Here is a 24,771-nt window from a genome sequence, read left to right on the forward strand (position 1 = left end):
ATGTCATGGCTGAACAGACTGGAATTTGCAGTTCCTCACAATGTAGGCAGATGGATCCAGGTGGTGCCAAACTTCTCTCTGACCTCAGCTGAAAGACTGTCAGGAGACAAAAGTGGGGAGCGAAGTCCCTAAGCCATCACCGTCTGTTCAAGGGGTAGCCTTTGGACTGGGCTAGCCTTTAAGCGCAGGTGGTGAGCCCTCCTCTTCCAGCTTCTGAGGCCATTCGAGTAGGTTACCTTGGGATCCGTGCCAGCCAAGCCTTAGCTTGATGAGGACTTCAGGGAACTAGTGTGTACCAGTGCCACGGCCAGTTAATCCAGCTGCCATTACAGAACACCATACTAGGGGAATTTTCCCCTCTTTAAATGCCCTTTGAAATGGATCAAGGAGGGTTCACTTGAAATAAGGCAACTCCCGACTGGAAGAGGGAGTTCAAACACTGCAGCTGGAAAAACTAAAAGCTCTTAGCTTTTCCAGTTGGTACTCGTTCCCGTTTCTTCCTCTAAGCTATTCCCATGGTATCTTCTTTGGTTAAACAAGATACACACCTTGCCCCCAGTAGCCCCACATAGCTGGGGGCGGACAGCTGACCCTAGCCAGGTAAAACATCCCCCGTGGAAGGGCAAAGCGGGTAAAAGAGGCTGGAGCAGGAGTGGTTAAGCGCACACCCGCTGCTCGCCCCTCCGTTGCGCTGAGATACGCGAGCCAGCAGCTGTAAATCGTCGTGCGCCGCTCGTCTTCCCAGGCAGCCGTGCGCCACGTGCTTTTTACACGCCACACGCCGTGAGGGCTCACGCTGTGCTGACCCCCAAGATCACAAACCCCGTGGCCTGGCCGGTTCTCTCAGCTCCCCTTCTGTGTTTCACCTCTTGCATTTTTCTGGACTGCTTTCATACTCTCCATTTGGCTATTCCCTTTTAACCGTAGAATCCTTTTTTAAAATGTCAGAAGAAATGTGGTTCAGGGTTTGGGTAATTTTTGGATGAAGACTCAAGCACTTGTATTTACCTCAGCTGGTTGACCTGTGCCTGTGCAGGGATGAATTAACTCCGGGACATAACACGCCGTTGAACTGCAGAGTACTACACCATCGGCTGTAATTTGTTCACGTTCTTAGGAGAATTTGGTAACGCTAAGACTGAGTCTGAGTGAAATTCCATGAGAGTTACGGGTTCCGTCCAGCCCGGTCCCTGTTGCGAGAACCCCTCGGGATGTTAACGCTCTCTTAGCTAATTCCACAGGAAGCAGTAACGATTTGCTGCCGATTGTAATGCGTTGCCATACTCAAACCACCTCTTCGTACTTAATCAGCTGAAGTAAATTAGGTGACAAGGAAGCTCAAGCTGGCTCAAACCTGGCCAAGCATAACTTATTACATAAGCAGGATTCCGTTTATGTTCAAGCGTGCTGTACTTTTGATACATGTTATACCACAGGGCCGTCTGGAAAAGCCTGAGCCTCTCATCATTATTTATTTTTTTTTAGCAGTCTAAGAAACGATGAGATTGAACAAATTTGTCACATAATTTGTTGAGCATCAGTGGCCGTGCTAGCATTCGCTTCCGCAGGGCAAGGAGCGAGGGCTCTTTGTCGGGAGCTGCGTATGCCCGTGTAGGAGGAATTTCCAGGCCGTGGAACCAGCGGAAAGGTCCCTTCGGTCGGTGCTGGTGGAGTCAGGGAGTCACTTGGAGAGCTGCGCTCACTGTGATTCATCTGCATTCCGGGCAAGGATAATTTAATATAGACAATGTCTTAATAAAATTACTGAACTGAGGAAGTTGGTCTGAACCATTTTTCATAGCTCTGTGGCAACGTTCATTTTTGCATGTCAACACTGCTGGAGACATTCACGGGGAAAGTGTCAACACTAGCCATTGTACTGGCATAAATGTCGCTGCTCGGAGGGAGTGTTCCCGAGGAACTGATCCGGGCCGGCAATGCAAACTCCTCATAATGTCCGGCAATGCGGTGTTTTTAAGTGGGTCAAGCACTTGGTAGATCTAGAAGTGGCTTCTAGCAGGACGGCAGCACGTGACTGCGCACAGAGGTGCGTTGCAAAGCAGTGCACGGGGCGGGCGGTTCGTCACGGGCCATGGGGAGCGCGGGTGTCATTTTGGGTGCCTCTCAGTAATACCCCCCCAGCGTTTCCCCTCCTCCTGTCCCTATTCTGCCCCGTGTCCTCGCTCGCCCGGTGCTGAGCATCTCCCTGGGGGACGCTGGCAGACCTACCGGGCAGCGAAAGGAAGGTGCGTGTTAAACCGCTGACGGGCTGCGGCAGGCCAGCAGTCTGCACTGATTTTACTTCTGCAGACTGTTTCTAAAAATTTGCAGTGTCTTTCAGAAAGGTAACATTTTTTTTCCACAAAGTAAATGACAAATTTTGGGGTTGGAAGTTTTTAGTAAACTCAAAAGATCAACGAGAAGCACGTGGACTGTTGCAACGGGTGAATATTAAGATGAGCTGAACCGGTCCCTGAAACGTTAGGGAGCTGCTCTGACTTGGAACGATCTGCAAAGGGGACTCGTGATTAGAGTCCACCTTCCTTTGGAAAGCGCTGCAGCGATTGCCCTACATTGTGATTTTCTTCCCGGATTCAGCTTCTCTCTGCATTTCTGAATTTGTCACGGAATGCCATTCGTTGCAGTCTAAACCACAAGTTTTAATTTGGAATTTGACTATGGCCAAATAATGCTGCTAAACCATCTCAAAGTAGCAGGCCCTGCTCTCCCCCGGCTCAAGCCTGCAAGCACATTGTTTCCAAGCATTCTGGAAAGTTAAACGAGGCTTTTGAGCTTGCCTCTGGAAAATCCAATAAACTATTCTTACTTCTTGTTTCACGAAAAAGGTGAAATAAAATTCTAGGCTCTGCCTTATGGGAAACGGTAACGTGACGGTTTTCTTTAGAGCGGTCACGGTGGCTCTTCCTCACTTTAGCTTAAATTTGTTGACGAAGCTCGCCTTTTCCCACCGCCTTCAGCCCAGCCCGGGTGCGGCATTTCTGCCGGTGGCAGCTCCATCGGTCGCCTGGGTTGGTCCTTGGGGGGGGGTGCGATGGTAGCAGGGCCCCCGCCTGCCTAACACCGGCCACCGGGGGAAGAAATTTTGGGGTGCGCCGGGAAGGGGGGGGGGGGGGCAGGTGCCTCATTACGGTCGGGTTCCGTGGGAACGCCTCCCCATCGCGGAGGTACCGCTGGGGTTTGGCTGCATCCCCCCCCCCCAACCACCCCGGGGGCGTTCGCTCCCCACTGGCATCCGAGCCCGGGGGGGGGGGGAAGCCGGACCGTGTGTGTGTGTGTGTGTGTGTGTCCCGGTCCCCGTCCCGCCTCCCTCCTGGGGCTGCGCGGCTCCTCCCGAGGGATGCGCAGCGCCAGGCGGGTCTGGCCCGGCCCGGGGGGGGGCGGAGAGGGGGGCGGGCAGGAAGGGAGGGGCCCTCCCGGCCGCGGCTTTACCTGGGGGGGGGGGCGGCACGGAGCAGCATCCACCGCTCTCCCGCAGGCAGAGCCGCCGGGTTGCCCCTCGCAGCCCCCCCCCCCCCCTCCCCGGCTTTTTCTCCGGCTCCGGCACTCGGCGTTTTTGCGGTCGGCTGGTGGCCGGGAGGGTTTTTTCGCCCTCCGGTATGGGCCAGGAGCAGAAGCGTTTTTGGGTGCTGCTGTGGTGGTTGGGTTTTTTGGGGGGCACCGCTGGCAATCACTACCACTACTTCTGGAGAAGCTGCTACCCCTGTTACTCGGGGCGTGCGGGGTACGCGGCTGGACGGACCGAGCTGCGGCCAGGTAGGTAGCCGGGCTGGGTGGGTTGTTTTTTGGGGTTTTTTTGGGGGGGTGTCGCCTTCTCCCCTGCCGACCCCGAGCTCCGGGGTTTGCCGCGGCTGCTGCCCCGGGGGCGAATAACTCGGTCGCCGGGCGGGAGTCCCGGGCTGGCGGCCACTAAAATCCCAAACCCGGTGGCCGGGCGGCACGTCTGCCCGTCGCTGCGCCGCGTTAGAGGGGCACGGTCTGCCTCGGGTGGAGTGGGTGTTCTGAAAAGGCACCCCTGCCAAAAGGGGAAGGGAGCGAGGGTTTTCTTCCCATCCGTTGCTGTGCGGCTCGGCGGCTTGGTTAAAGAGAGGCGATACGCCTTCCAAAAAAACCAAACGGACGCGTTTTGTTAGGGTATGTTGAGTTTTTTCCTCGGTTCTAAAGGATATCACCCCGGGCCAGGGCAATAAGTGAAATGCGATACCGTTTCATCATGAAAAAAATCTGCCTTTTTCTCTGCGGGACTCTCCGGGTTTGTCTGGGCTGCGTTGAGTATTGTAAAAAAATCTGCCTTTCTCTCTGCGGGAGTCTCTGAGTTTGGGCTGCGTTGAGTATTGTGGAGCGGAGTCCTGCCCAGGGTAGAGCTCGGTGTTACTCCGGGGTGTTTTCTGCGTGAGGGGAATGCTCTGGCAGCAGCGACCGCGGCCAGGACCTGGGGAGGGCACGGGCTATAGCTGGTAGATGCGGTTAGAGGAGCCACATGTCACAAATTACTCCTCCACACTGCAAGGTTCACACTTAGTGGTGTCTCGTAGAAGTAAATTCCCAACGAGGGCGGCTCAACCCTGTTGCTGTGTGGATAGTGCTTGGCCAGCCCGAGTTCCCGAGCCGTGGAGCAGGAGGAGGGGATGGAGTGACTCTGCACTCCCGTTGCACACCTGCAGCCCCTTTGGTTGATGGTGCCCCAGCATTTTGTCATCCCTTCAGAAAGTCAGAAGCATTAACAGCCTGCCTCTGCTAACAGGGGGTGGAGATGCTGGTGTACCAGAAGGTAAACAATTCGCTTCTGTGGTTCTGTTTCCTGATCAGTAAGGAGCAAAATCCGCAGTTCTTCCCTGTCGTGGATAGGTTTACTTTTGTTTGTTTGTTTGATAAGACTTGCACTTTCTGCTGCGCCGTGCCAGGACTGTAAGGAGGCCATAGATACTTTTTTTGCCGCTTTCCAATCTCTTTCGTAAAGCATTTCTCTGCGCTGGCTTACATCTGATGGTAGGTGGGGACGTTGGGTGAGGCGTAAGTCCCGCGAGTACACACACGCGCACGCACCTGTTTCGCCCTCTTGCTGTGTTCAGCTGACTTAGCGGCAGATCAAGTTCGTGGCTGCCTGAAGATTTAGGAAATAATGGAGAATATGTGGAGTTCACTAAAGACTTTGGATGCTTGTGAGTAATGTAGACGTCAAGGAATGCATTATCTCATCGTGAGATAATCCTAATAAATAAATGCCCCAAGCAGTCGGTTATAAAAGCAGTATCGGTATATTTGTGAGCTGTGCCAGACCTTGGGAAATGGGGTGAGTTGCTGTTTTGTTATTTATAGATCAGATGTTTGTCTCAAACTCGGATCGCGTTTGCCGTCTCCATCCAACTACGTTAGCTCATACGACTCTCTCCAAGACAAGCTCCTGAGATCCAGCTTTGTGTCTGGAATATTAACCTCCAGCCTTCCCTTTCCTGCCGCCTAATTCACCCGATCCCGATTCTGCTTATCTCGGCTCTGCAGATAGGTAGCTCTGTGCACGCTCGTGGCTTCATCCTGACTTTGGTGTGAGCTGTCTTTCAGCCCGCAAGGCTGAGGTACTTTTCTCATCTTCAGGAAGAAGGTAATTTAGAGCTTCAAGCAGAAAAGCAAAGCGCCTTCACCCGGGCCTTTTGGCCATTCTTGTGAGTGCTCTGAACCTGGGGAAAAAAGTAAGGTGTCTACTGAAAAGCGTGTGATCTCCAAGACTTTTTTTCCAGGAGCCTGTTTTTTTTCATCTTCAGAAAAGGGGTGGCTGTCCAGACACTTGCAAGCCAAAATCTGGCAGAAAAGCTGAATATGTCTTTCCTCTCAGAAATTACATCTAATAGGCTTACATAGCTTACAAAGAAGTAGGTGCAGACTACGAAATAAAACAAACCCAATCCAACCCACTACAGCCTTCAGGCCCGCCCAACTGAGAACACCAAAAGAAGACAAGAAAAAAAAGTATTCTTCTCTCTTCCCATCTGTGAAAACAAGTGCATTTTTGACGTGTGGCAGCATGAAATACCTTTCCTCTGAACGGGCCCGTTGACAGAACCAGCAGACGGAGGGGTGAAGGCTGACTCGGGTAAACACCTTGGCTGTCTCCTCTGTCAGGACGAGCCTTTGCTGTGCGTGTTGCTGAAGGGCACCGAGCAGATCTCTGGGCTTTTGGCCTTGAATCCTCCCGAGTGCTTGGAGCTGCTGTCTTTTCCCTGCACTGCCCCAGGTGCTGTCTGGACCTTGCTCTGCGGGTGTCAAAACGAGATACAAGACAATTTTTCAGGGACCTCAATTTTTGGCTTTGAATGCAAGGAGGTCCTCGGGAGACGTGACCTGAGGCGAGGTGCTGGGGGAAAGTTCCCTGAAGACATGCCCCCCCCGCCCTGCCCCCCGGTCCTGCAGCCCATCTCCCACCAGCGTGCAGGTAGATACCCCAAGGAACACGGGACTGGTCGGGCGGCAGGAGCTGGATGGTAGGAAGCTGGCGTCATGCCTGCGGATGGATGGCAAGGCAGAGTTGCTAATCATAGGCGCGTCGCTCCCCCTAAGCTTGATATGACTGTGGTTTTGGTTGGCCATTTTTCCTTTGCTGATTGAGCTTCTCTTCGACAGGTAGTAGCAGGCGTTCTCTTGATTGTATGGTTTTTACGGTGCTGTGCACTGGTTTTCCTGAAGTGTGTTCCCACTTGCCAGTCCAGGCAGTGCGTGCTTCTCTGTAGACAGGTTTCTTCCGTCAGCCAGCTGCAAAAGCAAAGCAAGCACAAGGAACTGCTGTATATGCGCTTTATTGTACGAATGGAGAACGAAGAGGTGTTTAGTATAACAGCAGCGTATGTTCTGTTGACGTCTTGAGTGCCTTAAAATGCCTTCTGTGTACAAACAGCGCTCTGTTGGATCCTTGTCTTAGTGTAGAGTGGCTAATTGCAACGCTATGCCTTATGTCCTTACACAGCTAACCTTTACAGGAGAAATCGTTGTACTCGGCCGGGGACTCGAGTTAAATTGTCCTAGTGAAATAGATCCTGTATGGTTCTCTAAAGTACATCAGAAAACAGCATAGAGCATAGCTGGTGGCTTTTCTTTGATTATATGGTTTCCATTAGCTCCTTCAATAGCGACCTGCAGTTCCATCAGTTGGTACCATTGCCAGGTACGTGTCGGCGCTTAGCTCCGTGCAGTTAACTTCCACGGCACGGTGCACAGACCGAGCCGACGTGCCTCTGCACAGGTACGTCTTCTAGTCAAAATGACACCCCGTGCAGAGAAGCAGCGTAAAACTAAGCTGCGAAAGAAGGTTTGAGGGGGTGAGCGTAGCAGCAAGTCGAGAGCAGGCTGCCTGCTTGTTGTTACGTGCACCTCTGCTCTGAGTAATACCTAATTATCAGGACCATCCAGAGACAGAAATGTGAGCAGAAATGAGAGCTGGGCGATTCTCCCAGCTGCTGTGCTTGAAGGCAGAGAAAGGTAAGCTGAGGACAAAGCAAGTGACTGAGGCAAAACAGCTCCCTGATAAATTTTCACTTCATCAGATTATTGTAAAACCAATGCATCTGTTCCTGAAGTGCTTTTGGAAACTGCTGCTGTTGAGGATGGCACAGGTAGCATGGGCAAGCTCCAGGCATCTCCCATCTGTCAGGAGGGGCTGCAGCTGAAGGAATGCTGGCCCGAATAGCTCGGTGGAGCTCTTTAAGAGCCTTCGAGGCTTTCCCAAATGCCTGTTTTACAACAAGATGAAAACTGAGGGTGTGGAGGCATTTTGGCCACCCCAATTGACCTTTCTTCTCTCCTCACATGAGCCGCTCGGATTCCGAGCCGAGACCAGCCCGAGGCAGGTACCGTTCTTCCTCATCCTGGAGGAGGGAGAGGCTCCCAGGTTAGCAGAGGAGGGATAAGGCGCTGTCCTCTCCCACCTCTTCCTCGCACTGTTGGACCTTGTCATTGCTGAGTCCTGTCGGCACGGTCTACAAGGGGAGCGGGGAAATAACAGGGCCTCCAACGTGTCCAGGTTACTTGCGCAAGGGGCTGTGCGATACGTGCAAGAGGTGCAGTAATGCACAGGGGTTTTTCCTTCTAGCACGCCCTGGCACCATTCTGTGCCCTGAGTTTCTAATCTGTGTCTGTAGTGCGGGGCAGCAGCGGTAACACCGTGCTCCTCTGCTCAGGAGCGGTCGGCTTCAGCCGCCCAGCATGCTGCTCTGTTGGTTTGCCTCCTTCCAGTCTCTTTACTTCTTAAAATTGCTGAATTAGCGTCAACGAACTGGTACTGGAAAGATAAAGTCACTAAATCCCACACATGCTCATCTTGATGGATTTTAATTAACCTTTTCCCTGCAGCCCTGCTCTGTAATCCAGGCTAATTGCCACAGGGATTAAAGCCTGGCACTAATCTTTGGCCAGATAGAGTGAAACTTAGCAGCCTATCTACTGCCTGGGCTTCCAGCTGGGATCCATCTCCTCCTCCTCAGCCTTTCAGAGGAGATAAACTGCCTCTGTACCAAATATTTAGTACTTTGCAGAGCTGCTGTTGCCACTTTCTTTCCTCTGAGAGGGAGCTCTTGTTGGAGATAAATCATAGTTTTTCTTCTCGAAGGACCTGTGCACGGTCAGGGACTGCCCTTAACCAAAGTCGTCTCCTTGTACCCTCCTCTATTTTTTTTTTTTGGTTGTTGTGTGTTCGTCTTCCCTGCGTTCAATTACAGCATTACCCCTGCTGGTCCGCATAGCTGGTATCTGAGGTCCGACGGATTGTTTCTGGGGAAGAGGCTGACGAGAGCATCAGCTGTTTCTCGGGTGAGCCCCGTGTCCTTGCAGATGAGGACGTGAACTCTGGTTGCCTGACGAGGCAGGGAAGTTTTCCTGCCCGATAAGCCAAGTCCCGCTCCTGGGCTCTTGCCGCGTTTGGTTTTCGTGTCCGCCTTGTTGGGCTTCGGCCGGTATCTGCTGCCCTAGCCGTGCTGGCACGGCGGAGCATGCAGGCACGTGGGCTCGGCATGCTCCGTCCTGGCATGGCTCTGGGTTGCTTGGTGTCAGCTACCCTCCTCAGAAGAAAAGCCTGTATGCTTCTAATTTTCTTTCTTTGCTGTATTAATTTCAAGCAGATTTTGTCAGCTCTCCAATAGGAAAATAACCTTGGCGTGCCACAAACCGCGTCTCGCAAAGCGTCATGTAGATTTTTCGGGTCTATGTACTGCCAAGACGTGCACCGAGGGCAACGTGACCCTTCACAGCGATGCTCTGTCCTGGCCCTGGGAGGCGGCTCCTGCTGCTTCGCTGCTGTTTCTGTTCCTGGGTGAATCGCTCGCTGGCGAGCCTTGCGCACGCCTGGGCAGGTGGGAGATGCTGTTGCCGCTGCTGGGGGTGGCCAGGGGACCGGTGCCCTCCCGGTCCCCGGGGCCAATGCGTTGCCCTTCCTCCATTGCAGGTCCCGCTGGGAAACGCAGCTCTTGCCTTTTTCCTTTCTCCGTCATCTGCTGCAGGGTGTGGAAGAACCGTCCTGGGCTGCTGGACGGACCCCGATGCTTGGGCATGGACAGGCAAGGGTCTCCCGGGCTGTCCGGCAGAGTGGGAACAATTCCCATTCCCGCTGTCGCTCGGGCAGGGCAGAGCGATCCTGTCGGATCCAGCGCTGGCCTTGACACGCCATCTTTGCAGTTCCTTATTAGCAATGCGTTTCAGGTGGAACCAGAAAAAGCCCTGCTACGTCACGGAGCCGTGAGCTCGCTTGCGCTCCTCTCCCTCTCCGTGAGCGTTGGTGCAGCTGCTGCGGCAGTCGCAGCCCGCGACTCCGCAGTCTGAGGACCGAAAGCAACTGGTCCCCGCCAGAAAATGCAAACTCTCCGTCGAGCATCCACCCAGGAGGTACCGCCCCTCTCTGTGCCCTCATACCAAAGTCTGAATTTGTTTGGGCAAACGGCACGGTTGCATTATTTCCAATGATGCAAACCTAAGATTTCCTGGGGGATGATGCTGCTGCCTTCCCGTCGGGGACGCGAAGGATGGGAGGTTTTATTTTGGTCACGCTGTTGTGTAGCCTATGTAAAAAAATCTCTCTGTTACTGCAGGAGGGGATAAGCGAGGCTCCAGAAGGGAAAATGGGCCATGGCGGGTTACGTGGGGAGCGTGCGGCGATGAAGGTGATGGGTGTTTCTGTGGCCGGGGCAGAGCCGGGGTGCGAGGAAGGGCTGGCTGCTTTCCCAGGCCAAGGTGAGATGGGATGGGATGGGGGGGCTTTGGGGTGGGGACAGCCCTCTGTAATTACAGAGATTGAGGGGGTGAAAAATACAAAGAGGGAAGAAGAGATGTTTAGAGAGGAGATGTATAATTACTGAGGATGAGTAATGGGGTGAAACTAAGAAGTTTATTCAACACATCGCTAACTTTTTTTGGATGGTAAATTCTCTATGGTTTCAGATTAGAGTTGAAGGGAAGCAGTGGAACAGTCATTTAAATTCAGGCCAAGAAACTTTACTACTCTGTATAAAATCTTCCCAAACCCCAGCTTTCCTGTTCTTCAGCTGAATAGAGCCAATTCTGTGTATTAATAGCTAATTCTGCCCATAGAGATGTTTAAAAAAAAAAAAGTAGCAGAAATGCAAAGTATGAAACGTGGCCCGGCTCTGCCTGCTGTGCCCGGGCTCCCACGAGCTCTTTGGGAGACACGATGTCCCTTGTTCACCGTGCTGGATGGATGGGCGCGGGGCTGGCCGCGCTTCCACTGCCCGCGTCGGGGACATCGCATTTCTTCCAGCCCTGGGCAGCCGTGGGAAGACCAGCGTCTTTCCCTCGTGCCACCGCGCCAAGGGCAGGAGTGCCAGACCTTGGGCCGTCTCCCCTCGGAGGCATCAGACCTGAACACGCCAGTTCGAGTTTTTTGGGGATGCTGGGCAGCTGCAGGTTGGGAAGCTGCCGGCTGCTCCTAGACGAAGGGCTTGGGAGGACGCGTGCTCCGGTGTCGCTCCCGATGAGCTTGCTGCCCTGGCCGCACGAGTAGCGAGTGCATCAGGGGCTCTAGGGCTCTGTAGCATCCAAATTGTGTAAAGCCTTCGCAGAGAAAAATGATTTAATTAGGGCTAGGTTGCTTTGACAGGCTTCTCAGGCTCGTGCCGCAGCATTCCACCCCCCCAAAAAAAAAAAAAGCTGGCTTGGATTTGGGTTACTCTTTGGAGAGCATCACTTCAATCTTACGTTTCACCTCAAAAATCAATTCATTTTCCTTTCTTTTAAAAATTAAGTGTCTTGGAGAAAAAAAAAGGAAGAAAATACCAAACCTTCTAAAGTGCCCAGAGGAGGAATCTACAGCCCGCTGAATGAGCAAAGGCCTGGCATTACAGAAATTACCATTTTCTGCCCTGTTCGTGAAGACTACAGCTACATTGGGGAGCTCTGAAGAGGGACCCTTGTATGGCCGTTGCAGCAGGACCTCGGAAGCGAGATTGTGGGTTCACTGGGCGTTGCCGGGAGAGGAAGGGCAGAGGGCTGTTTTCATGTGCTCTGATCCTTAGCTTTTAAGTTTTGAAGCTGTGAGAAGCCTTCTAATGAAAAGTATTCTGAGAAAACAATCATTTTTCATTATTAGCGTGTAGCTCAGAAACATCGAGTCAAACAAGCATCACCTTTCCCACTTTGCTTCCCATTTCTTCCCTGACCCAGTCTGTTTGCTTGCCGCTGGCTGACTTTTGTTGGCAGTTAATCTGATTAATGTAAAAATCAATCCAATGAATGTAAAATTTCAGCGCTGGCTTCAGTCAAGGTTGCGTTTCCGCTTTTCCTGTGGCTTTGGATGCGCTTTGCCTCCCCGGTGAGAGCTGTAGCTGCGATCGGGTAAGAGCAAGTGGGGAGCTGGGCGATGCTTCGGGCAGGGGAGCGGATTGCAGGCAGGCGACGGGCAAGGGTGAGGCTTGAGCAGGTTTTTGCACCGCTGGCTTGCAGAGACGTGGTCTGGGGCAACGCCCTGCCGTGATTCATTGAGAAAATGTTTCTTTATCTTATTAGTAACAGTCATTAATGAAAGGGTGCTGGTTCGTTGCGCCGCTTGGCTCCGTATCGTCCTGCTGCTCGCGTGACCCCGCCGCCGCGTCAGCGGGAGACGGTTGTGCGTGCTGAGAACGTCTTCACAAACCGCAGAAAGTGCGTAGAAACGCTAATAGCCCCAAAGCTACTGAAGTTTTCTCTCTGTGGAAAAAAGAATTGCTGGTTGGCTGTTTTGCCGTTGGCATGAATGTGATCTGGTTCCTCCATCTGACTGGAGATCTTTGATCCTTTCCAGTCTGAAAGGTAGCGTACGTGTAGACACACACACACAAGTGGCAGGAATTAAGGAATTGTGCAGCTATGTTCACAGTCATCTCTATTATTTCTAATTATAGCCATATGAAGGAGTCTTGTGCCTCAGAAACTTGAAATTGCCTTTGACAAGCTTCTGATCTGCATCTTAGTTAGCAGCGTGTAACTGGGCGCTCCAAACATTTTTGCAGTTCTTCTCTGTTCCGGAAGTTATTCCCAGCGCTTAAAGGCAATTTAAGGTCGGTGAAATGGGAACGAAACTCCCTTTCTGTAGCACACTGCTGTCTACCTCCCTGGTTTTGAAGCTTTGATAATAAAACCTACCAGGATTTTTTTACCACAAACTCCCTGGCTAGTTCCCATTTCAGCCCTTGAAAGATTGCTCAGCACTTGGCAGAAGATTTTTCTGGCTCAGAGAATGCCTTTTGTTTGAGGGCCCATAGTTTTCCCAATAGAAGTGGATGTGCACAGTTTTACTGGCCGGGTGGCTTCCGTGTCACAGGAACGGCTGCCTCCGTTCTCCCGGGCTTGCCCTGGTCATGGAGCTGGGAGGAGAGGGCTGGGGACCTGCGGGCAGAGTCTCGCCCGTTGCGGTTGGGGGTCCGGTTGGGCTTCATCACGTTCTTAAGTATCCTCTAATTGTGAACAAATCCATCATAATGACTTTCTCCAGGTATTAACGTGTTTTCTTTCTTGTTGCTGGTGACGCGTAGCACTTCCAAGCATAGTTTGTCCCCAGATAACCCGGTTTTTGCTGCGTTTCAGCAGCAAGCCAAGCGAGTCCCAGGCATAAATGGCGCCAAATGTTTGCGAAGTGCTGCGATGAGAAGCGTGACAGCAAAACCTCTCACCTTTGGCACGTGGCTGAGCTCGGTGGAAGCCAGATCGTGCTGCAAGGGGACGGGGCTGGCTCGGCAGGGTGAGACCATCTGCTGCTGCAGCAGCACCGTGGCCTTGAACTTTGCTGCTTCGTATCGTTCCCCCTCACTTCTGTCTGTAACGTTAGGTGTCTGCTTGCTCCCACCATTCCTCCAAGTAACAAATGGACTAGCCCAGCCTGGTTTCAACACAGGAAGAGTAAGGAAGTGTAAAATGTCGATTAATCCATAATCTTAGAGAGATGGGAAAAGCGACCATTGTGAGGTGAGCAAGCTGAACGATGGTTTATGCTGATTGACAAATAAGATGCTCTCCCCACCCCCTTCCCCCTTCCCCCCCCCCCCCCCCCCCCCCCCCCCCCGGATGGAAGGTTTGTCCTTGAAATTTCTTAAATAGCTTAACTGGTTAACCATAATGAAATGGCAATCTTGTTCCCTCTGCATTTGTTCCTCAAATCTGGAGTCAGTCAACAGAGGATAAATAATCCTGACTTCAGATACTGTCATGCCCACTCCTCTGAATGTTTTCCCTTCCTCCCTTTTCTTTTGCAGATGTTGACGAGTGCCAGGTCCATAACGGAGGCTGCCAGCACAGATGTGTGAACACCCTTGGGTCTTATTATTGTGAGTGCAAGCCAGGCTTTCGCCTGCACACAGATGGCAGGACCTGCATTGGTAAGTCACAGTTTTAAATTTCTTGAGAATCTCTAATTCTTCATAGTCCTCTTTCTACCTGTAAATGCGTGGCATCGTACAAAAAATGCGTATGTTGGCTTACCCACAGGCATCTGTCCTCCGCACAGGGCATTTGATGTGACGGTGATGGATTGCGTGTTCTTTTGTTTCTCAGGATCCTGGTAGTTATCCCTAACATGTTTCTATTACTGGGTTCATAACGCTTGCTGTTCTTCAGTGCGGACACATACCATTTTGACTCCTTTGCAGTTTCTTTGTTTATTCTGGTTCAGAAGAAGTAACTTACAGTGCTTTGGTGCTTCTGCTTTTGATAAAGGGTGTATCTGATACGGCGTTTTCAGAACTAATATGTGAACTAGACTATGAAAAGGGTGAAGTCGGTCTTCATTTTTCCCTCAACTATTTCCCTAGTCCGTGTGGTAGGCACTAGGTGTGACAGACAAGTGAAAATAACCGTGGCTCTGTGTGGAACTGTGGCCATAATACTCTGGAAACCCTCTTCTCTGGGATGTTGGTCATGTGTCCGCTTGGATGGTGCATGTCCAGACATTACAAATCAGATGCCAGGTCTGGCTTGCAGTTGATTTCTGGGCCAATTTGTTGAAATATCATTGTTTGCCTGCCCCAAACTAGAGGCTAGGGAACACCGGGGCGGAGCTCGGAGTCAGCCTTTCCAGCATCTGCTGCTGTTGTTTTTATTAAACCGCTTCTCCCTCACAGCTTTATTTGACACATTTTTCCATTTTTTGAGGGATATTTTCATACAAGTGGAAAGAATGCCTGGGCGATGGTATTTCGAAGGCCATTTGCTGTTTTTTTTTTTTTCTCAGAATATAGTCACGTTCCAGAGTTTGCTAAAAACAAGTCTGTGAGCCTGCGTGTTGCAGACGGGAACGGTGAGGTGAGCAGAAAAAAGAGCCGTCTGGGGAGTGGCACCCACCATGCCCAGAGCCGCACAGGCCGCACATCTTTCCACAACTGCCCCTGCTATGTGATGATACTCTAACAAGTGCACCGAGACGTACGCTTAAGGTGCAGCTTCGCTGAGTGCCCTATATCATGCTGGAAAAAGCCCAGAAGCCAAAGGATTGCAAATCGAGAAACAAGCCGGTCGTTCCCAGCCCGCTGCTCTAGCACTGAACACGTAGACTTGTGTTCATGGCTATGCATTGCTACTGTTTGCATGTAAGCGTGTATGTGGTCTGTCATCTGATAATTGTCTTCGTAATATGTAGTTCTCATTTTTGCGGTATTTGGTGATTTCTGCCGCCTCTGCCTCAAATGTGAGACAAACTGAAATAAGGAGTGTTCTCAGCGGTGTCAGCCCCAGAAGGTGAAACGATTTCCCGAGAAAGTCTGAAAGGGATCGCTACGGGGAGAAATCTCGTGTTTAAAAGCAATTTCCCTTCTCTGCTTTCGTTCTTCGGGCTTACCTGCTCGTGTGGCTGTGATGCGCGGAGTGTTTCTGCCGGGATCTGGGCAGGCAGGGCTTCCCTGCTCCCCGCCGCTTGCGCCGAGCGCTGCGAACCTGCTTTGCATTAAACTTCTGAGCAAGTATTTGCCATAATGTGCACAGTGTTGGAATTCATCTGCCAAAATTAAGGAGCCTCTGTTCATGAAACCTGATCTACTACGGGAGTAACTCGGGCAGTTTCTGAAGCTCTGGGGAGCGGAGCTGGCAGGCTCCGCTGTTAGTTCAGCGGTGCCTGTGCCCCTGCGATCCCCAAAGTACGCGGGAAAGGAGACCAAACCAGGCAGGGCGAGAGAAAACTCTCGCTACGCAATTGGCCGGTCCTGGTTCTAAAATAACGACAGGGCAGACCTAAAAAATCTGGCTTTCTCGCTTCAGGGCTGGTGCCTTTTGTTCTTTACGCTTCTGTGACAGAAATGTGTGTATATGCGTGTATATATCACGCTTTCGTAATAGCTCTGTACTAACCTATTAAGCCGGTTGTGCGGAGGGGTGGAAGTCAACCTCTTTTTCTTGTAAAAGCTCTGAACAGAGCACAGACTTGGAGGTTACTCCTCTGCCGGCGTTCGTGGGTGCCCTCTGTGTACCCACAGACGTAAGATTGCCTTGTGCCACGGGTGCCCACGTGCCACGACTGGCCCATTTGATGCTCGGACCCTCGTGCACGGCTTTCGACCCCGTGGATTCGTTGCAGGGGGATGCTCGGATGGGAAGCCCATGGGCCGGGCAGCGGCGTGCGGTCTGGTTGGGTGCCTTTCTGTGGGTCACTTTGTAATAACCCCAGGCCCCTGAGCGTGCGCTCGCTTTCTGCAGCGCTTTCGCAAGTATGCGCACATGGTTCTTTCCTTGGTCTACATAAATATTTACACTGCAAAGTCAGAGGCTTTGCTCCGACTTGATCTTGGAAATCACACGGTTTTTATTAAGCCAGCATTCTTGACAAGAGTTACCAGGCAGGGATGGCGGGGTGCAGGCGGCAGCGGCAGCAAAGGCGAGAGGGCTCGCTCAACGCGCCTGCCCCTCGCACTGCAATTTTTGTGTTTCAGGAGTCCTTTCCCGGCACCCCTGGGGAAGAGGAAAACATTTTCTCTCGCTAAATGCCGAGCTTAAGGCTGGCCGTAACAGAAAGGTAGAGCAACACGACCGAACGGTGGAAAGCGGCGTGAGCACCCGTCAAAGCCGTGGGGGTGCTGGGGACCCCTAACGGGGCGTCCCCCGGAGCGGAGGTGCTTTTCAGCGCCTTGGAGGCTGCGTGGGGGTGGCACAGAAAGGAGGCACAACGGTATCCTCCCTATCCGGGTGAAATTAGATAGCTGAGTAATGAACTGCTTTATAGCTGCTGCGGCGGTCGGTACCTACCAAGAGCTCGGTTGCGGTGTACGGCAAAGCTAGAGCTGGAGCGTGGTGCTGCACGGGCCGGAGTAGGTGTGTTTGTCTCAGGCAGGTAACCTCCGTCGCAAGGAACAGAGCGGAGACGTTGCAGTGGCTGGCTGCTGCTTTCTTGGGCTGAAAGTAGCAAGAGGTGGTGGGTTTTGCTCAGGAGGACCCGAGCCACGTGTCTTCGCTCCTGTGATGTTCCAGGCACTTCAACCAAGATTTTGTTGCCCTGCCTGGTTCTGAGGGATTAGGTTAATTGATAAAAGCTGTGTTTCTCTTCAAGTTGGGATATCCTCTAATTTTGCTGGACGGGTAAGATTCAGTGCTGCTAAAACAGGAAAAAAAATTGCCACTAAATGAAAGGAATGGGCTAGGACTAAAAAGAACTGGAGACGGTGAGACTCTCCCGTCCATTCCTCCCCGCTCCAGAACTGCTCTGCCCTTAGAGGCAGGGGAATTCGCTGCCGGCAAGCCAAGCCAGGGCTGCGGGGAGTCTTGCAGCCGAGAGCTGGGTCAAGCGCGGAGATGGGCTTTAGGAAGCCGCTGGCAGCCCCAGCGAGCGGCAGTGCAGGCCAGAAAGCATTCTGGAGCCAGAAAAAGGCGATGGCCACGAAGTTCCTAGCGAAGGTCTGTAAACCCGCAGATCTAATTCTTTAAATGTTTTCCGATTCCCACAATCCCACAAAGGCTTCAATTAATCGGCAGCGCCGCCTGAAGCGGGGCGCTCCAGAATTCCCCTGCGGAGGCTGGTGGCTGTTAACCCTGGGAGCGCAGGGCTGGGCGAGGAGCTCAGCTCTTGGGGGGTGGACTCCGGGCGATCGGTCCTTTTCCACCCTCTGGCTGAACTATTATTCCAAGCTTGGGATGGGAGGCCAAAGCCCGTTTTAGTCCTGAAGAGGTCAAAGAATGGGAAGACAGATAAAATCTTGTGCTACTTTCTTTTAATGGCTTTGCACCCTTGGTGGTAGTTAGCACCTTTGTGCTTAGTATTGCAGACGATTAAGCAAGGCACAATGCAGGGAAAAATCAGCTACGGTTTTCAGAAGTTACCTTGGCACCTTTAAAAGCAATCTTCTATGAAGGGTATTGCGGTTCCACATAAAGAGCTGTTTAGATTGGCACTTGTGTTTTGTAGGATTGGCAGAAACCTTTTGCCTTTAAAAGCGTTTTTCTGCCAGGGGATTGGTACCTTTTCCAGCACAAGCGGAGCCTGGCTCTACGCGCAGTCCGACGGGGGATTCTTAAATCTCACTGTGTTCCTGCGTCCTGCTCCGGGTCTCGCAGCAACCCTCAGCCCTTGCTGATGCTGTGGGTAATCTGCAGCTCAGTTGTGCAAGATTCTTTTATTGCCTCTTTGCTGGTCAAATAGAGCAAGTCTCTGATGATCTGAATACAGGAGGGAGGGAGAAAAAGAGCGGGCCTTTCTATTGAAAGTGAAACGGAACAAGAAGAGTCATTGGACGTCCTGAAATTACCTCTTTCTTTATCAGAACCACATGGACAGGAGGCAGGAAGCTGACATCTTCAGGTCCTTCTCCGCTATTTCAGCAGAGGGATGAAATCCAGTCCAAGGCAAAGAACTTAATCTGAGCCAATTGCTTTTGTTGGCCTGCAGAGGAGGGAGATGGTCTGTATTAACACACAACATGTTTCTGGAAATTGTCTGAGGTTAGAATAAATCACTTTGGGATTACATGATGTATCCCTATTTGTATTAAGAGTACTTCAAATGAAGAAATCTCAACTAGAGAGGCTACTTATATATAGCAAACAGAAGGACTATGCCGTAAAAGTTTGTGTGGGCTCGAACCACGCGCACAGAGGGCAATCGTCCGCGTGGACTTGGTACAGGTTTTCAATTTGCACTCGCTGTACAGGCAACTTGCACGTTTTAGAAAATCTGTCTTTTTCTTTGCCCAGCGGCACGTTCCTCAGCCGTTTCTTAGAAGCGATGGTTTTTGTGTGATGCTGCAACAGGGAATGTCATGCTCGGTTCTAGTTACAGCTGCTTTAAAGTATTGGCTCGCTGCTTGCAGAGCTTTGGGGGCTGCCGGGGAGAGATGCAGAGGGAGCGAACGCCGACGGTGTGACGTTGCTGACGGCCCCCGGGCTGAGCGAGCGGCACCGCTCGGCTCCCGGGAGGTTGCGGCATAGCTGCAGGGGCTGAGTTTGGCTCTTCCCACGTCGTGAGGGTCAGCTGGAGGGTGCAGAGCTCCGCTAGCTCGGCTGTTAAATTGACTCCCGTGTTAGGCTGCTGCTTCGCAGACCCGCTTCCCGTGTGCGACCAGTAGTAACAATGTCGTAACAATGTCCTTTTCGTGCCTTTTTATCTGTTTCCCGGGCCCGAGAGGGTCAGAATCTGGGAGCTAGCATCTTTCAGCAGCACTGCCCTCCCTTCAGACAGAGGGGAGGGAAGTAATGTCCCTCTTGCAGACGATGAAATATCATCTGTGGAAAATCTGTCTGAGCTTTAATTACAAAAATGTGTGTGATGTACAAGATGACACTGGGTTTGGCAATGTTGTCACAGAAATGTTAAGCTAGGAAAAGCATCTGGGAATGGAAATATTTTTAGAGTGGTTCTGTAAACAGCAAAAAAATGAGCGGTAATTAAAACAAGGCCAGCGGTGAGGTCCGCTGGCTGTTACTCTGCGAGAAGCCAGCTAAGGAGACTCGGAATTAGAAGGCCCTAGCTTTGATGGAAAGACACCCAAAACGGTTTTAACGCGTTTCATTTGTTTCGCCTTATTATTCCCGATTCTTCAATTGAATTAGGTCGTATCTTATCAAAACCACGGTGCTGCACAAGCACCCCCGGCAGTCGGCGCGCCGTGGGTGGCTTTGCGCGACGCCGCAGGGCGCGATTGCTTTGCTCGTTACATCGCGCGCGAGCCACCAGCGCCGTATAGCTTACGAGCACCGTAGAGGCAGTGATGCCAGCCACTTCTTCCCCGTGCACAAGTCTCTTGGCAGAGGAGGACTCGTGGTTCCCATTACCCGTAGTGCTCTGGAACGTACCCGCGATGGCCGAGACAACGGCGTGTGCTGACTCCGTCATCGTGTGCCATCGCAGAACGGGGAGGCTCAGCTGGGGTTATTAGTCTTGAAGAGTACGTTTGCTAGCAAATAAGGTATACTAAAAGAAACGTAAGAGGAAAGAAAATGCTCTGCGAGAGCCCTGCACTCTCGCTGCTTCACCTTTTCCGTTCTCCGCGCGGTCCGCAGACGGCGTCGGTTAAGATCGCCGTAAGCGGTGCCGGTACTCGGTTGCGCTTAAACGCCTTGGCTGAGGAGGACTCGCCGGAACAGGCGCACGCGTCGTTTTAGTTGGCATCCGTACCCTACTCGAGCCGCTTGTGGTCACCGAGCGTTGCCACATCCCACCAGTTGAGTACCCGAAGTTTCCTCTGCTGCTCGGGAGCGGTTTTTGCCGTGCTAAAGCTCCATCGCTACGCAGTCGCCCTGGGGTATGGCGTGGGTACCGTGCCTCGGCGCGCCGGTCGGGGCAACCCAGAGAGACGTGTTCATCCTCTTGTGTGTAGGAGTGATGCTGTTGGGAAGTCTGCTGTATCCAACCTTTCAGGATTTCTGTCTGCTTAAATCTTGTATGATAAAGACGATCCTGGACTTCAGTTTTTTCCAGTCTGAAAAGCGGTCTTTTAGAGGTGTGTGAGGAGGGCGGTTATTCAGACTGCAAATTTGTACGAACAACTGTCCTGGTTTCAGCTGGGATAGAGCTAACTGTCTTCCTAGTAGCTGGTACAGTGCTATGTTTTGAGTTCAGCATGTGAAGAATATTGATAACACTGATGTTTTCAGTTGTTGCTCAGTAGTGTTTAGACTAAAGTCAAGGATTTTTCAGCTTCTCATGCTCAGCCGGGGCACAAGAAGTTGGCACAGGACACAGCCAGGGCACCTGACCCAAACCGGCCAACGGGGTATTCCATACCATGTGATGTCCCATCTAGTTTTAGGAACTGGGGGGGGGGGGGGGGGGCAGAAAATCACCGCTCAGGGACTGGCGGGGTGTGGGTCGGCGGGTGGTGAGCAATTGCCCTGCACATCATTTGTACATTCCAATCCTTTTATTACTACTGTTGTCATTTTATTAGTGTTATCATTATCATTATGGTTTCTTCTTTTCTGTTCTATTAAACCGTTCTTATCTCAACCCAGGAGTTTTACTTCTTTTCCCGATTTCCTCCCCCATCCCACTGGATGGCGGGGAGTGAGTGAGCGGTTGCGTGGTGCTTAGTTGCTGACTGGGGTTAAACCACGACAATAACTGCATACTGGGAGGTTATTTTAGACGTAAGATGCGTTGGCTTGTTATATGTTGGCCCGGTACTTTTCCCGTATGAAGGAATGTTTTGGCAGGCATTAGCATTGTTTTGCTTCTTTTTAAAAAAAGCACTCCAACAAGCACATTATTTATGGGTATTTTGGAATACATGTTATTAAACACTTTAATACATCAGGATATTTTAAAATGACCACCGATCTCTGCTAAAGCTTGAGTCCTGTAACTCTGACCCATAACTCTTGAGGAACGTTGAGTATTTCTGTTGTTTCCTTCCAAATGGATTAAAGGAAACAATGTCAGCAGGGCTAACACAAACTGATAGTTCTCGCTCCAGCCGCGTGTTGTGTATGGCGATACTTTGACCCAATTAAGTCAATTTTATTCCCCCAAATGTTTAGTTAATTAGAGGCATACAAGGGGAGGTTAGTTTTGAAGAGTTTGAAATGAGAGAGCTCCTCGGCTCTGAGTCCGGGCATATTTTTTTTGCAGGGGAACTGCTTGCAGAAAAAATCAAAGTGAATATTTGGGTTTGCCTTTCATTTTCCTCCTGTGCCAAATATTTGTTTTTCACTAATATACAAGAGAGGCTTAGTCAAATTACTTTCAGTGCTTTGTCTATAGAAAATAACCTTTTGAATATCTGGGCAAGGCACTGGCAGAGCGTCGCTATTGCAAGGCGTTGGTACCCGACCCAGCCTGCGCCCTGGGCATGGCCGTCTGACCGACCCACCTTCCCTTGGGACTCGGAGAGCTCCTCAAAACCAGAGACTTTTACTAGCATGCGCTTCCCAGGCTCGCCTGCTTAGCAGAACTCTTGAGGTTGTTGAGGGCACTGTGATTACCTGAAGTGTTAGCTTGTGGAGAGATGTCTTTCATTAGAGGTATTTTTAGCTTTTCTTGTAAGATTCCTCCGAGTCAGCACATCGGTTGATTTTTGGAGTTTGAAAAAGAGGTCAGAAACGTGTGAGACCGCAACTCATCGTACCGTTCCGCTTATGGAAAGCAGGTCTGGGTTTCCACCCCGGACCGTGGCCGGGTTTTAGCCCTGTTGGACCCCCACCGCAGCTTTGACGCGCAGCGTGTTGGGTGTTTTGTGCATATTCGTGTCTCCTAAGAGGAAGAAGAGGTTTTAGGGGCCAATTTCTCAGTTCCTGTAAGGGACGCCTCTCTTTGGAGCAGTCTGTTTGAGATGATGCTCGCCAATTAAGGAGGCTGACTCGGGAGACGTGCGGTGGTCGAAGAGGAGAATTTCAGCACTTTGGAGGCATGGCGTTAGTTACCCCAAGATGGCTTATCTACCGGAGCCTGTGAATCCTGCTCCAGTAAGTCTCTCCCCGCTTTGTTTTCTAGCTCAAATTTCTCCTGGACACAACAAGGTCAGTGGTCCCTGATAGCTGCAGCCTAGTGAAAAGAAGCAGGCAAACTCTTGCTGGTTGCAAGGTGCACACATCTCTGGTTAAACATAGTGCTTTTGTTGTTTATCCTGCAGAAAAGTCCCAGATTATAGGAACGGGGAGGGGGGAGGAGAAGGCTATTTTAAGGCTGATTAATGATAGCAAGCTTGTAAAGAAAAGATAGTCCACATGTTTGGTCAGAAGATCTGTTTTCTGCCGTAGCCTAGGCGAAACCTTCTGTTTTCCGACTGTTTGAAATCCTCTGGGCGGAAAAGCGCCTTGCGCAAGGCCACACAGAAACGCTGTGGCACGGCCAGGAACACCAGTCGGGAATCTCAATTCCCAGTCCCGCCTGTAGTTAGGATGAAATCACAGTTCCCGCCAGCGTATCCCCGCACGCTCCAGCTCGGCAACTGCCGGTTACAGCATCGGCTACTCGCAGCGCGGACGAGCGCACGCGTCCTAAACTTTTGTGTGGAAATCTCCTAGTCGAAGCGCTGAGCTGGGCGGGGGGTGTTGGACCCGATCGAAGTATGGACGTGCGGGATGCGTCTTAAAACATTGGTTTTCTTAAATGTTTCCGGAAGAACTGATGGTACCTGCTGGGCCTTGCCCTGTGTAACCGGTGTCTTTTGCACGGCACGGAGCCGGAAATTTAGTTTTCTGTATCGTTTTGTTATGGGGAAAACCTCGCTACGCCTGTGTGCAACTCTCACCGAGAAGTAGTTAAGCTGAACTAGCTGTGGCATTGCACCTGCGGCGACCGGCTTTGAACAAAGTTATGAGGATTTTGGCGATAACTCGGCGTGAAAAGCCAACCTGTGGACGCGGGCATCCTCGGGAGAGGGCTGATGCTTGTTAGGGAACGCGCTGGCTGTCAGCTTCCCTCCCGCGTAATACTGCAGAGCACCGGCCCGGACCCCCGCACCCTGGCCTCGCCTCCCAGGAGAGCTGCTGGGAGCTCTTATTGTAGAAAAGAGCGTTTTTAAGCTGCTACCTGCCACGGTTGAGCCTTAGAAAAGGGTGCCTGTCTTGAGGGGGGCGGGGGGGTCTACCCAAGGTCCCTCTCCGGCACAGCGGTGGGAGACCCCTCTCGCGCGCCGCCAACAGAGCAGAGGTTTGTAGCGACGGCTCGCGTTTAGCGCGCTTCTCGCTTTAGCGCAGGCTGAATATGCCCCGATTTTAAATTGGCGTTAGCAGCGCTCTAGCTAAGCGTGTGCAATTGGCCCCGGTCCCGTGCGAGAGGCTTGCGCAGGCACCGTTATTGTTGTGACGAACGCCCCGTCCTTTTGCCTCGTAGCGGTGAACACGTGCGCCCTGAACAACGGCGGCTGTGAACACAACTGCGTGCAGGTGACGCCGACGCAGCACCAGTGCCAGTGCCGGCACAATTACCAGCTGCGGGAAGATGGCAAACGCTGCGTCCGTGAGTCCCCTGGAGCACGCTCGGGAAGCTGGGGAGGCCGAGTTTTGCTTTGGCCTTTTCTTTTTTTTTTTTTTTTTTTTTTTTTTTTTTTCAGGGGCAGCTGGGAGTTGGGGGGAATAGGGAGCACGCACTTGCACGCTCGGCCATCAAATAGACCCAACTGGGATGTCTCTCTCCAGTAAAAACTCTGCATGTTATGTTGTCGTGGACATCCTCTGCAGCTTATTCTGAAAGGCTAGGGAGATCTGAAGGAGCGTAGCCAACAAAAATGAAATTGTATGAAGGCACGCACTTCTGAGAAAGTGAAGGAACAGCAGCGTGTTCCAGCGGGACGGGATCTTCTTCCCCCCGCTTGCAGACGGCTTTCCGGCTGACCTGCTCCTGGCTGCAGGAGGGGATATAGAGCAGAAGTTTAATCTTCTCCTTCTCGATTGGCATTCAAGAAGTAGAAGGAAGGAAGTCTTCAGCTGCGAAGTTGCTAAGGGAAAAGGAACGAGTGGGATATTAAAAACAACGCAGCAGTTGGTAGGGTTTCGTAGCATCAGTCCAGGTCCCGGAGCAGGTCGGAGACTGGCAAACCTCCTGATAGGAGCACTCGAAGCCAGTTTGCCTGGCGCTCGCTCTGTAATCTCTGTAGAGGGACGTGCCCGTGCCAAGCTTCTGCTGGAAAGGTTTTACTCGGATTAGTGCCTGTCCTTTGTGGGACCTCACGCCATGTAAATCCTCCTGCCTGGCCGGAGCAGTAAACAGAGAGCAGTAGCAGAGATTTTTCTGTCTGGTGGAGAACGGTCTTTCACGGATTCCAAACTTTTTTTTTTTTGCTAGGCATAACTAACTGCTTGATGCTCTCTTCTCCCATAAGCGTAATGCCAGGAAGAGCTCGGATTAGCACGAAATTGAGCCTGCCTCTTCTGCTTTGA

At 51.7% G+C, this 24,771-nt stretch overlaps 1 protein-coding gene across 5 annotated transcripts in view; it reads left to right on the top strand.

Annotated features, from left to right (window-relative positions):
* MEGF6 (multiple EGF like domains 6) overlaps window positions 1-24,771 on the top strand; it is a 119,532-nt gene that overhangs the window by 54,382 nt on the left and 40,379 nt on the right. For 3 of the 5 annotated variants that reach the window (XM_049801397.1, XM_049801405.1, XM_049801413.1), the window contains 2 exons: window positions 13,737-13,859; window positions 23,726-23,851. In XM_049801397.1, coding sequence (XP_049657354.1) covers window positions 13,737-13,859; window positions 23,726-23,851 — 249 coding nt within the window. Of the gene's footprint in view, window positions 1-3,533; window positions 3,775-13,736; window positions 13,860-23,725; window positions 23,852-24,771 lie in introns of those variants that run through there. The other 2 variants (XM_049801428.1, XM_049801419.1) reach the window with 2 other exon arrangements.

Source organism: Accipiter gentilis, chromosome 1, assembly GCF_929443795.1.
Source record: "Accipiter gentilis chromosome 1, bAccGen1.1, whole genome shotgun sequence".
In the NCBI taxonomy this organism is placed as follows: domain Eukaryota; kingdom Metazoa; phylum Chordata; class Aves; order Accipitriformes; family Accipitridae; genus Astur; species Astur gentilis.